The following is a 14,623-nucleotide window of genomic DNA, read 5'->3' on the forward strand; positions in this document are numbered from 1 at the left end:
TTGGAAAAACCTGGATCTGAAGACAAGAGATAGAGGGTCACGTTCTTATTACCTTCCCGCCCGCCAATCAACATCTTGAAAGTGAAAGTAGAATAAATAGAAAATCTATATTCAACCTGGGATTACAGTTTTCCGTATGCTACGATATATGTTACTTTATAATTAATATGGCTTCACCCTGGTGTATTTCTTTAAGAAATAAATAAAATAGTAATGAAAAAAGATTATAAATTATGTTAGTTAAACACATGAGAATTAGTTGTTTTTCGTATTTTTTCCATTCAAAAATTTAAAAGCGTTTTTTTTTTACGGGATATCGGAGGTAAACTTCCTAACGTATGATGATACTCATTTAATCAGTACATATTCCTCCGTGGTGTATTGGTCAGGATCGCCTGACAGTTTTTATTGCCGCGGCGGCTCGGGTTCGATTCCCATCTTGGGCATGATTTTTCTTGATTTCGCAGTCTGCGAGTCCTCTTGTAAGTGTTTCAAACAGTTCTGAAGGGTTTGTAAGGGTACAGGTATTGTTTTCTCCCTTGGTTCCGATTCCTGAAAGTCTACGAGTCCTCCTTAAAGTGTCGCAGACTACCTCTAATAATTAGAAAAGAAACAGGGACTATCGGAACGACGTTTTCTCCATAGGCACCGTTCCTGAAAGTCTACGAGTCCTCCTGAGAGTGTCACAGAACGTTCTTAGTAGGTTGGAGTGATACAGAGGCTACTCGGACGGTGTCATCTCCCTTGATACCGTTTTCCTGAAAGTGTCGCAGACGGTTTTTAATTATTTAAAAAGAACCAGTAACTACTTGGTTAGTGTTATCTCTCTTGGCATCGATTCCTGAAAACCTACGGGCCCTCCTGAAAGGGTCGCAGACCGTTTCAAATGGAAAAAAAGAAACAAGGGCTATAAGGACCATGCTTTCTCCCTTGACACCGGTTTCTGAAAGTCTACGAGTCCTTCTGAAAGTGTCACAGACCGTTCTTAATGGGTTGGTATGTTACTGAGGCTACTGGGACGGTGTAATTATGATCCAAAATTAATAGGAATAGGGGCTGTCTGCTCTGCATTTCTAATCATCCTATGAATAAAATCTGTAAAAGATCTCTTGGAAGCATGGAATGCAACCAAGCTGAATAATAGCAGATTCGGTTTCATTGAGTCTGTTCATGAGAGGTAATGGAAAGTGCAACACTTCTCACGCCCCGTAGCATTAAGCGGAAGGTTATTACAATCTGGGTCAAGTGGTTCTGAAATTATTCATAAAAATGGTTTAAATTTTTAGGCTCCTGTCACCTTGCCCTTCAATGGAGTTATCCGAAATACAATAGAGTTAGCTGTTAAAACATTTGTCAAAACTCTCTAGTAACAACTTGTTGAAGGGATTGTTCATTTATATAGAAAACATCTCAACAGGTGGTCACAATAAATAGACGCAGGGATTAATACTTGCGGAATTATGTGCATATTTAAGCAAGAATCAAATATTCAACCTCAGCTTGTTGACATTTACGTTATCATAAATCTATATCAATGATCTATGATAATTGTAGTCCCCCTTTGCATATTTTAAGATACTTCAACACAGATATCTAAAGCTTTGTTATAGGAAATGGGGTTCCTGTTTTTATTTCGACATACTTCTTTTAATTTGAATACCCAATTAACAGCTAGCTTGGCATTCAAGCATGGCTGTGTATTCGGTGTCGAGAATACCCAGGTTAGAGCCAGCTGGGGATTCACCTCTGGCTAGATATTCGTCTTAGATAATTTAAATACCAAACTCAGAGCTAGCTTGATATTTACCTCTGGCTGGATAATCGTCTTTATTTTTGAATACCCAACTCAGAGGTAGCTGGGTATTCAGTCCTGACTGTGTATTCGGTTTTCTAATTTGTCGTTAACAATCAACTAAGGGCTAGCTATGTATTCACCTCTGGCTGGATATTCGACATAGGTTATTTGAAACCCAACTCAGAGCTAGCAGGGTATTCACCTCTGGGTTGATATTAATCTTAGGTAATTTGAATACACAATAAAGAGCAGGCTTGATACTTACCTCTGGCTAGATATTCTTCTAATTATTTGAAAACCCAACCCAAAGCTAGCTAGGTATTCATTCCTGGCTGGCTGTGTATTCAGTTTTCTTATATGTCGTAAATATCCAACTCAGAGATAGCTGTGTATTCACTTCTGGCTGCATATTCGTCTTAGGTAATAAGAATACCCAACTCAGAGCTAGCAGGGTATTTACCTCCGGTTTGGTATTCGTCTTAGGTAATTTGAATACCCGACTCAGAACTAGCTTGATATTCACCTCTGGCTTGATATTCGTCTTTTTATTTGAATAGTCAACTCAGAGCTAGCTGTATATTCAATCCTGACTGTGTATTGAGTTTTCTAATTTGTCGTGAATATTCAACTCAGAGATAGCTGTGTATTCACCTCTGGCTTGATATTCATCATATGTAATTTGAGTACTAAACTCGGAGCTAGCTGGGTATCAAAACCTAGCTGTATATTCAGTTTCTTTATGTGTCATGAATATCCAGCTCAGAGCTATTCATTTTTTTTGCTGAATATTTGTATTTTATATTTGAATACCCAACTGAGAGCTAGCTTGGTATTCAATGCTAGCTGTATATTCAGTTTCCTTATGTGTCGTGAATATCCAACTCAGAGCTCTAGCTGTGTATTCACCTCAGGCTGGATATTCGTCTTTTATATTTGAATACCCAACTCATTTGTAGCTTGATCTGCACCTCAGAGCTAGCTAAGTGGATATCTGTCTTAGGTAATTTGAATATTCATTTGAATATACAATTCAGAGCTAGCTGGGCATTCAAGCCTGGCTGTGTAAGTTTTCTTGTATGTGAATAGCCAACTCAGACCTAGCAGGGTATTCACCTTTGGGTTGATATTCGTCATAGGTTATTGGAGTGAGTGAGTTAGATTTTACGGCGAATCGACACAAAATGGTCATATATCGCCGAGAAGAAGTCATATTGCAAACTCCAACTGTAAAGCATAAACATTGATGTAAAAATGTAAAGCATACCTAAAAACATCCATGTAAAAATGTAAAGAACACTATGAATAATGTAAAACATATCTATGAAACATCCATGTAAAAATGTAAAGCATATCTAAAATCAGTTATGTAAAAATGTATATAAGTGTGTGTTAAAATATCAGCTGCAAACATAATATTATTGCTAGATGTAAATAAAAATATGAAATGTTAGATTTTTTTATATATATCTATCTGCTTTAAAAACGATAAAATATTACCGACTAAAATGTTTTCAAATAACTCAAAGTTTGAACGTCATAATATGTATTGCGTTGTGTAGCAATTTGAATATCCAACTCAGAGCTAGCTTGGTATTCATTTCTGGCTGGATATTTGTGTTTTTGTTTGAATATCCAACTCAGAGCTAGCTTTCTTTGAATACCCAACTCAGAGCTAGCTGGGTATTCAATCCTGGCTGTGTAATCTTAACGGTTTTCTTATGTATCGTAAATGTCCAGCTCAAAGCTAGGTTTGTATTCACCTTTGGCCGGATATTCGTCTATTCGTCTTAGGTTATTTGAAAATCCAACTTAGGATAGCTGGGGTACTATTCTCTTGCTGGATATTCGTCTTTTATATATTAGCTTCTAGCTGTGTTTTCACTTCAGGGTTGATATTCGTCTCATGTTATTTGAATACACAACTCAGATCTAGTTTGATATTTACCTCTGGCTTGATATTTGTCTTTTTAATTGAATACCTTATTCAGATCTATTTTGGTATTCAATGCTGGTTGCGTATTCAGCTTTCTTATGTGTCGCGAATTTTCAACTCAGATCTAGCTGTGTATTCATATCTGGCTAGACATTCGTCTTTTACATTTGAATTCTCAACTCAGAGCTACCTGGATATTCCCCTCCAGCTGGATATTCATCTTATGTTTTTGTGTATTCACCTCTGGCTTGATATTCGTCTTAGGTAATTTGAATACCAAACTCAGACCTAGGTGGGTATTCGCCTCTGGCCGGATATTCGTCTTTTTAATTTGAATACCCAATTCAGATCTAGCTGGGCATTTAAGCCTGTGTATTCAGTTTCCTTATGTGTCGTGAATATCCAACTCAGAGCGAGCTGGGTATTCACCTCTGTGTGGGTATTCGTTTACCCATCTCAAACTAGCTGTGTACTCACTTCTGGCTGGAGAGTCGTCTTTTTTATTTTAATAACGAACGTAGAGCTAGTTAGGCATTCAATCCTGCCTGTGTATTCAGCTTTCTTATGTATCGTGAATATCCACCTAAGAGCTAGCTGTATATTCACCTCTGGCTGGATATTCGTCTTAGGCAATTTGGATACCAACTCCGAGCTAGCTGGATATTTACCTCTGGCTGGATATTCGACTTTATATTTGAATACTCAACTCAGTGCTAGCTGGATATTTACTTCTGACTAGATATTCATCTCAGGTAATTTGGATACCCAAATCAGAGCTAGCTTGATATTTACCTCTGGCTGGATAATCGTCCTAGGTAATTTGGATACCCAACTCAGAGCTAGCTGAATATTTACCTCTGGCTAGATATTTGTCTTTTATATTTGAATATCCAACTCAGTGCTAGGGTGATATTCAGCTCTGGAAGGATATTCGTCTTTTATATTTGAATACCCAACTCAGAGCTAGCTAGGTATTCCCCTCATTTTTAAACAATGTTAAAAAGTGATATTATATTTTCCGCACCTAATATCGACTAAGTCAAGACTGAAGGTTCTAGTCGTACTTGTGCCAGTGGATATTATTTATTGGCGGACATTATGTACAGTTATAAATAATGTACAAATATAATTAAGAAATAGTAAGTATCAAAGTTAGATTTATCGAAGAATAACCCGAGTTTCGGGATCTTAATTTTAGACCTTTTCGGTGTCTAGAAAAAAGAGGCATATACGCTTGATGTTGATGATTTATACCAAGTTTATTTGATTTGAATAAGATCTATATAAGGATCCGAAAACGACAGTTATTCACGGTGCGACATAGAATAAAATTTACAATTGCGAGAGGCAATTTGTGCACCTTTGTCTACCGTTATTTAACTTCCTCTGCTAGCAGTATCATTTACAAATAAACATGTATTATAAATGAACGGAAGGCATGTGTGAAACCACAGATTATGCATGATAAGAATTTATGACGGTGTAGACGATTAGGTAAAATTTTTAAATTTTGTTTTAATGGACAACTTATTACTGCACGAGAAACAATACATTATGTGGATATCCTTGCTGGAATATTTATAAATACTGTCTTTCATCCTGAAGCTGTAGCATATGGAACAGAATAGAATACTTGTAGTTTTAACGAACGAAGCGAGCGTATTTTTGTTGAATATTCTTGGATATCCTTTAGTAACATTTTTATTTCAATAACTGGGAGACAGTATGATATGTTAACAGTGCAATATTTATTGAGAGCAACGCGAGCAAAATGTCTTATGAGAATTTAGATTTTTTGTTAACGTCGCATCGACACAATAATAGGTCATATGGCGACCTTCCAGCTTTGATGGTGGAGGAAGATCCCAGGTACCCCTCCTTACGTGATTTCACCACAAGCGGGCACCTGGGTAGAACCGCCCAAATTCCATAGGCCTATGCCAGCTGGATTGCTTCCTCACATGAAGAATTCAACATCCCGAGTGTAACTCGAACCAACATCGTTGAGGGGCAAGTAATTTGAAGTCAGCGACCTTAACCACTAGGCTATTGAGGCCTCGATTTTAGAATATATTTCCTGAAAACTATTTTCTTCAATACTGGGACAAGACTACAAATATATATTAAGTTTAATGGTTGAGTATTTATTTACTGACAGCCCCACTCCTGATTTTCTGATGATCATCGCTTTAATATAGATATAAATAATTTGATGGGTCCAAGTTTCCTATGGAATATGGTTGTGATCCAAATTGTGTAAACATTTCATACTTGGCGACTTACTACGAAGGATGAGCGTAAGACGAGGTAAACATATTCGATTATTGCGGAATATTTAATTTGTTTAGAATCTTTCAGTGTTCCAAATGATGGTATACAAGACCATTTCCTGGGTTGGTCAGCTGTGCGTGGTATTAATAGACATTTTATGTATGCGACTACATGAGTCTTACGCACGTCCCGGCCTTGAGGGTTTCCTAGGTGATGTCTCATTACTAATGCTCGTTAGAGGTCTCCTCACAAGAAGGGAGCTTCAACTGTTCCTTCTGTCACTCCTGAAATAATGGGTCAGCAGGATCAACTCCATCAATTATGTCAAAAACATACACGGATTCATCCCGAAGAGGGATGTCCTTTGGCATGGGCACCTTCTGTCCAGAGGCAGGTTTTGGAGTACTGGCAGTAGAATGCTCTCCCTGTTTCAGTACTGGTTCTGGCAGGCTGGTGAAGAATTGGATATCCAGCTTGCTACCAAAAGTTAGCACTGGCGCGCTTAACCCAGCAGTGGAAGCAGCAACAGGAGTAACTGCTGGCATGGATATTACCGGTTGCGTTAAAGACGAACCCAGCGGGGTTCCAGCTACTGTTTGGGACTGATTTTGGTAGGTCAGGGTCGTCACGGTGGCAGTTGCCCTAGGCGTAACACGTGTGGGGATAGGAGGAATGCTCATCCTGGTAACTGGTGTTGATGGAAGAAAGGTTGTAGAAGTGCTTGGGAAGATCCCGTAGACTGTTGCATCCAGGTTTGATGTAGACGCTGATATTGGGTTCCTTGACTCTGGTGCACTGGAGACAGGTAGCTGCAATTTCTGCATATTAGTTCTCGGAGATGTGTCGAAGTCTGCTAACCAATCAGGCAGGGTCAAAAATACTAGAATCTGTTTCAAGCAGCTCCTGCAGATCCTGGGGTAACTCGGGTTAGTTTCCCGTATGTAAATAAGTGAGTTTGCATCGACCGGATTCTCAGACCGGTTCAAGATGGTTGCTAGGTTTGTCGGCTTGCTCTTTGCTGCCTCATCCGTATGCCTCTTATAAAAGTTGAAGTGATGCACTAGAGTAGCCTTGTCCGTGCAGCGGAAATTACAAAGACTGCAGCTATACGGTATTCGGTCCATTGGAACATGGTATTTAAGTACATGCCCTAGTAACCTCCCTTTGCAATCTTCTTTCCCGTAAACTTTGCATATATAACGTAAATGGATCTTTGATGGCTTCTTTGTAAGCATGATCTGTAACATAAGAAAATAGGCATCATAAGCATGATTTACTTCAATCTATGAAGCTATGGTACCATTGTCGCTGAGTCCACGAAAGTATCTGTCAACCCCCAATAGATAATTACGGTTAGATTTGTGGATGATAAAGCTGAGTACGTGATAATCGGGATATACAATACTGTGTGGTTGTATTTTTTTTCACGTGCATTATTCTACTGTCTTGTTTTACATTGCGTTTCGGTTCGGTTAAGCTACCTCAATATATCCATAAGACACCAATGACCTCATACCTTGTACCTCTTCAACTGGTACGGAATTTTTAAATTAGTGTATTTACACATTTACTTAGTAGGCGTACTATTTTTACTTATTTATTTATTCATTTATTCATTTATACACTTTGTTGTGTTTGACACCTTTTGCGCAAGACATTTTATCGCTTACTATTTATTCTTGTTAATATTTTAAGGCACTGCTTTGTTTATAGAACACACGCCTTGTGAATAAGACTCATCTAATTCAGGTTTTGGTTCTGGGGCTGTTGTTCATTTCTAGTGCCTCGCTTCGAACTTAACATTTGCTTATAGTTTGCACTTGAAGTTCCGTATATATTTAACACAGTGATCACGGCTAATGCAATTGTGATTAAAACGTTTGCATTGTATTTCTGCGATATAATGGTTAATGCTACATAACAATTAACGAACATCTGCATTATGTAAATAAGTATGCACACAAACTATCAATATGTTACAAAATGACAACTGTTTAAGCTCAGTTTAGCTAACTGACACAGAAGTTATACAAAAATAGATTAAGAACACGAGTCACCATTTGTATTCCAACTGACCAGAATATAACAACAACAAATTAACAACAAATAATAATGCACTTGTATAATTCAGGTTCTAAATAACTTCTCGAACAATTAATGTCTTCTTGCGTGTTTCGAGACAGAGCTGGCCCCCTTTTGGTGGTGTTTCTCCTTCATACCTTTTCAATTTATTATGGTGGATGACTTTGGTGAATCCTTCTCTGTCCATTTGAATTTCGAAATTAAGCTCCGAGATCTTCTGCTTGATGACAAGTGGTCCGTCGTATCTTTTCTCAAGCTTCGGACACACTGCCACCTTTTTAGTCTCATGAAGACACCAAACTAAGTCTCCTTTTAAATAGTTGTGCTGTACCACCCTTGCATTATACAATACTTTGCTTCGTTTGGCGCTAAGATGCAAATATCTACGGGCTACCTCATGAGCTTGTAACATTCGATATCGTAGTCCCTCTACCCAATCGCAGAAAGGTGGCACATCTGTGGGACTAGTGTTCGGTTGGTGACCATAGACCAAATCAGCTGGTAGACGTATCTCCCTGCCTAAACTTTGTAGGTTTTGACTCATCTTAGTTGATTCGTTGGCAGTTGCACGATATGCCCGGCTAAAATACAGGTCCCATTCCTCTTGTTCAGTAGTCAAGTAGGCACGTATCATCTCCAATAATGATCTGTCATACCTTTCAGCTTGGCCGTTGCAGCGGGCATTTCGCGGACTTGGACGAGTCTTTTTCACAAAGAGGAGACGGCAAAGCTCTTGGAAAACCCTACTCTCGAACGTTGATTCCTGATCGCTATGTATCCGAAGAGGTGTTCTTCATCCTGCTATGAAGTCATTCACTGTACGCGAAGCACAGTCTTCTGCTTTCTGGTTAGGAACCGACATGACTTCGACATATTTGGTAAAAGCATCTGTCATCACTAAGATGTACCTGTTTCCACGTGGAGTGAGTGGAAAAGGTCAAATATAATCCAGAGTAAGGTGCGCCACTTTTGATGTGGCCCATGGGAGCCTTAGGTGTATGAGCTGGAGGCTTGTCTGAGGCACAGACATCACATCTCGTAATGAACCACCTTAAGCCTTGCTTTAGATTATACCAGTAGTATCTCTGGGAAACCTTTTCCTCCAAGGTGTCCAGAAAGAATACTACTAGGCATTTGACTAAGTATGTCGAGTCTTAGCTCTCTTGGGACAATCAGTTGGGAATAGGTTCTGGTGCCATTCTGTTTACTGAAGGCCTTGCACAGGACACCTTCAGTTACCAGGAGGATATCCCATAGTATCCAGTAATGTCTGCTATCAGGGCTTTTGGACTCTATTTCGTCACGGCTAGGCTTACAACCGTCTATCTTGGCTGAAAGAATGGGTTCTATATCAGGATCAAGGAGTAGTTTTGCGGCAATGTCCTATGGAGACTCAGTCCAACACCAACCCTTGTTAGTCTCTCTGCTAATAGGTTGTGAAATACCCTGCACAGGTTTGTCCGAAGGGAGTTCTGTAATAGCTCTAACCGGGAGAGTTTCATCAACTACCAGCATATGGGTCTCCTTCAGCTGGCTGGATTGTTTCTTCGCCAGATGTTCGTAGTTGTAGGGCCATGGTTTGAGCTCGCCTTGTGCATTTTGCGCATGGTCCACATTTAAGTGGCTCACTCATGTCCACCTCACAGCATGTGCAATCCTTAGGTGTTGGGCACCTCGATAAAGCATCACCGTGAGCCATCTTGTTGCCTGGACGGTATTCTATCTCAAAGTCAAATGGGGCGAGTATCTCAATCCATCTTGCTATTTTGCCATTGGGCTCCTTCAGTCAGAAAAGCCACACCAGAGCCTGATGGTCACTGCGAACCACAAAGTGACGACCGAGAAGGTACTGGCGGAAGTACTGAATAAAATAAACCACTGCAAGGAGCTCTTTCTCGGTAATGCAGTAGTTTTCCTTAGCTTTATCCATGTCCCGACTCGCTTACGCAACAACTCGCTCTCTACCAGACTGTACTTGTGAAAGTACCGCGCCTATACCGGTACCGGACGCGTCAGTGTCAACATAGAAACTTCCGGCCTCATTCAGTGGATAACCCATTGTCTCAGGACCCATAAGAGCTTTCTTTATGAGGTTAAATGCCTCTTCACACGCTTCCGTCCAGTGAAAGGTAGTTTCTTTCTTTGTGAGGTCAATCAAGGGACGGGCTCTTTTAGCATAATTTCTAACAAAACTGCGATAATATGACCCGGTTGCGACAAATTGCTTTACTTGCTTCGGGTTTTGTGGGCGTGGCCATTCTGCAATTTTCAGGACATTAGCAGGACCTGTTAGGACACCTTCTTTTGAAACAACATGACCGAATGTCTCCAACAGGTGACATTTGTCCGGCCTAAGTTTCAATCCAGCCGTCTTGATACGATCTAAAGCCTGTTCTATACGTTGCATGTGCTGCTCAAAGCTGGAGCCATAGACGATTATATTTTCGATATACACCAAATAGGTCTCCCATTGCAAACCCAGAAGTGCTATTTCCATAGTACGCTGAAACCTACTAGCTGCATTATTTAGACCAAACGGCATACGCGTCATTTCAAATTGACCAAACTTGCAGTAGAACGCACTTTTTGGTATGTCGTCCTACTTTAACGGGATTTGAAAGTAACCGCTAGTTAGATCAAAACTGCTAAACAATGAGGCACCAGCAACAGCGTCTAAGAAATCTTGGACACGTGGCAGAGGAAACCCGTCTGGTTTAACAAGTGCGTTGACTCGGCGGTAATCGACACAAGGCCTAATTGCTTCAGACTTCTTTTTCACAAGCACAATTGAAGATGCCCAAGGTAAAGTGCTTTTGCAAATGCCGCCTTTATGTAGAAGGTCTTCAATTGCCTTCTTTTCCTCTTCTGCTTAAGCTAAAGATGCCCTCATTTGACGTTGTTTTATTGGTTGGGCATCACCAGTGTTGATTGGGTGCTCTGTCAAATCAGTTAGGCCAATGTCTCATTCTGCTTTTGAAAACGTATCTCGATACATCGCAAGCAATTCAGCAATGACCTGTTTTTCGCGGCTGGATCTACCTTCAGTGGAACTGTGGAAGAGATTTTTGAAATGCTCAGGCACGTCATCTTCTGAGGCCATTTTGCTTTGCAACTCTGCAAAGTTTTCATCTTCAGCCTTGACTGCCTGTACTCTCCGCGCACTCTCGAAATTATCTGTCTCTTCCACATGCTCAGTTTCTGTTTTCGTGCTCACAATTCTGTCTATCATTTCAGCTGTTCCGATTTCCGCATCCTGTCTTAGTGCCACTTCATAAGGGAAAGGGGTTTTATATACGAATCTTACATGTCGGACCCTGATTTAATTTTACCAGTGTACATGCAATGGATAGCTTTCCTTAAATTTTTCGGTCGGCTCAACAATGTAATCTGCATTGTAATAGTCGTCTCCTTCTACACGCTCTATAAAGACGTACACAACAGCTTCAGCTTTTCCTTATAAACTTACGTCGTCCGCCACAACAACACGTCTAGCTTGTTTCTCTTTTCCAATTTGGAACAATGGAATCTCTATTCCATCAAAGATGATCTTATTACGTGATAGTAATATGTCAGCCGACTTGCCGTCAATGCCTCTAAGAATGTCATACCCTAGCAGAGCATCATCCTCGATCTCTGCAACTAACACATTCTGCCGTAACTCAAGTGGGCCGAGAGTAAGCTCAAATTCAGCTTTACAAAGGCCTTTAATAGACGTACCCCCTGCACCCATAACCCGAGTATAGTGATCTAGTTTTGGACGTATTGCTTCAGGAATTCTCTTATACATTCTTGCGGAGATAATAGCACAGGAAGCTCAAGTATCCGCCGTGTATACCACTGGTTCTCCATTAACAGTGCCCCGCAAATAAACCCCATCTGTAAGACTATTTCTTTCAGGGTTAACTTCGTTTGTTTGTTGTGGCTGCTCTGTGGACATGACGTTTGCTATCACAGGTGACTGGCCGATCTCGCTTACTGGGACCTCCCTTTGGCCGCAAGGGCAAGCCCTGTCAAGTTTAAAGCTTGTGTCCCATTACTGGCTTCTACCTTATTGGCAACACAGCTGTTCCCTTCTCACCTACTTTTCTGTGAACAATCTCTCGCAAAATGTCCAAGAAGGTGACAGTTGTAGCATTCAACTTCCTTCTTGCTGTTGGTGCTCTTGTTGCCTTGATGTCTACTTTCCAACTTCTCCAGTCTCGTGATAATTTCTTGCAGAAGTTTGTTTTGGATCATTCTTTGGGTTGCCGCTGTCTGTCTCTGTAAGTCAGGTCATCTCTATTAACTTCTGGCTAGATTCTATGATATGTGCTAGACTCTACTGTTTTACGTGTTTGGAATCTCCCTCAGCGTTCTACTCTACTTTGCCATGTGTCATCTTCAGTACCCTGTCTCATACTCCTAAGGTTTCGTCTATCCCCACTATAGCCGTTCTTAATTTGAATGTAATTTACTGTATAAAACAACGCTTCGTCAATAGTCTCAAGTTCTTTTTGGAACTCGATTCCAAACTTTGCTTCTTCATCCCTCAACCCGTCGAGAAACCTTCTAATAAGATCTTCCTCTCTGGTCTCCCTGTCTCTATAACTATGGGCCTTATCGTATAACATCTTTAGATCGTCCGCATACCCTTCAACCGTTTCATCAGCCCTTTGACTTCTTCTATTGAACTTTACGGCAAATGAACGGCCTGTCTCTATGATTCTAGTCCCGCTATTCATTTCGGGCGGTAATTGGCCAAAGACGAACTGGGCTGCCTGTCCTTTGATACGCGGAAGTAAGTGGTCAAGCATTTCCTCTTCAGACCAGGCAAACCGCTTTGCTAAGGCTTCAAAGCGAGCCATCCACACTTGCCACTCCCCCTCTGCCTGTAAATACTAGAATCTTAATATGATCGGCTGGTTGGACACGCCACGGACTAGTCACGTGTTGGTAGGGCCTTATATCTGCGATATCCGAGAGCTTAATATCAGGTCGACTAGCATTTTTGTGCATATCTGGGTCTTGGCGATCTGAAGTATTGACGCCTTTTACGGATCTGAATGAAGAGAGCATCAACATCTTGCTCATGTTGGAGCCTTTCTACCGTTGCATTAACTAGAAGGGAGTCTCTTTTATTTTCCTGTTTGGGAAGTCTCTGATCTTTAGCAGAATCATGTGTGTTAAAGTAGATTACACCATCACTGTAAACGGAACCTTGACTAGCCATGACTTGGTTGCTTTACACTTTTGCGTCTCGATAAATGGCAGCGTCTATTGAATGCCTATTAAAACCTCCCAAATGCGTATGGTCCGTATCACTGGATACTCCCTGCAATAGATGAAGGATCCCACCGCTGCCACCAAAAATGGCAAGGAGCCACTAACTTGTGAGTAAAACAGCTCTTCTTTAGAAACCACCTTACTTAAACTGCTCTCCTTTCACACAATGTTGTGGTAACGTGCGATAAATCATACGGTAAATACAGTATTGTACACAAGATGAAGTATCACAATACAGTTTTGTATGCTAGGGTAAGTACGGTACTCATTTACCACATTGTTCGGTATTTTAGGGTAAGTTCGGTAGCTGTATACCAGTCGGAGTAAAACACTGATCTTTATGTAAGGGTAAGTATGGTAGTTGTATACCAGTCGAAAAAAAACACTGCCCTGTATGTAAGGGTAAGTACGGTAGTTGTATACCAGACGAAGTAAAATACTGCCCTGTATGTAAGGGTAAGTATGGTAGTTGTATACCAGTCGAAATAAAACACTGCTCTGTATGTTAGAACAAGTATGGTAGCTGTATACCAGATAAGATACCGTAACTACTTGAGATTAAGTACGGTAGTTGTTCACCAGATAAGGCAATGCAACAATGCTAGGTATGTGAGGGTAAGTATGGTAGCTGTATACCAGTCAGAGTAAAGCACTGCTCTGAATGTAAGGTAAATATGGTAGTTGTATACCAGACAAGACAAAACTGTATGCTTGGATAAGTATGGTAGTTGTATACCAGACAAGACGAAACTCTGTATGTTGGGGATAAATACAGTAGTTGTATACCAGATAAGATGAAACTCTGTGTATTAGGATAAGTATGGTAGTTGTATACTAGATCAGATGAAACACTGCTTCATATCTTAGGATAAATACGGTAGTTGTCTTAACCAATACAGTAATACGCTTGTTATATTAATATACTTGTAGATGGTATGGAGTAAGGAACACAGATGAATAAATAAAGTCAGCTTTAAAATTAATAAACTTTTTAATTTAATAATTCTGCTAGCTGTTTAACTAATCAATACACTAAATATTAAGTCTTCAATTCATTTAACTGGTGCTTCGATTAAATATCACGTTCAAGGTCTCTGTATACTAAAGAAATATGAAATATACACGGTACAATGCGCGGAAATTACTCTCACGGGGACAATAGGTACCAAACTCAGGTTTATAAAGTTAGGCAAATTCAAACACTCCTTTAGATGTACAATGTTCTCTTTGAAAATGTAAAAATGCTATAAAAGTCTGTAAAACTGGCTTAAAGACACTGA

General features: G+C 40.1%; 1 protein-coding gene across 1 annotated transcript; it reads right to left on the reverse strand.

The window, feature by feature from the left end:
* Positions 1 to 8,133: 8,133 nt before the first annotated feature.
* Positions 8,134 to 8,715, reverse strand: LOC128558864 (uncharacterized). Its single transcript, XM_053549092.1, has one exon. The coding sequence runs from the start codon at positions 8,713 to 8,715 to the stop codon at positions 8,134 to 8,136; it is 582 nt and encodes a 193-aa protein (XP_053405067.1).
* Positions 8,716 to 14,623: the final 5,908 nt, after the last annotated feature.

Source organism: Mercenaria mercenaria, chromosome 8 (genome assembly GCF_021730395.1).
Source record: "Mercenaria mercenaria strain notata chromosome 8, MADL_Memer_1, whole genome shotgun sequence".
Classification (NCBI taxonomy): domain Eukaryota; kingdom Metazoa; phylum Mollusca; class Bivalvia; order Venerida; family Veneridae; genus Mercenaria; species Mercenaria mercenaria.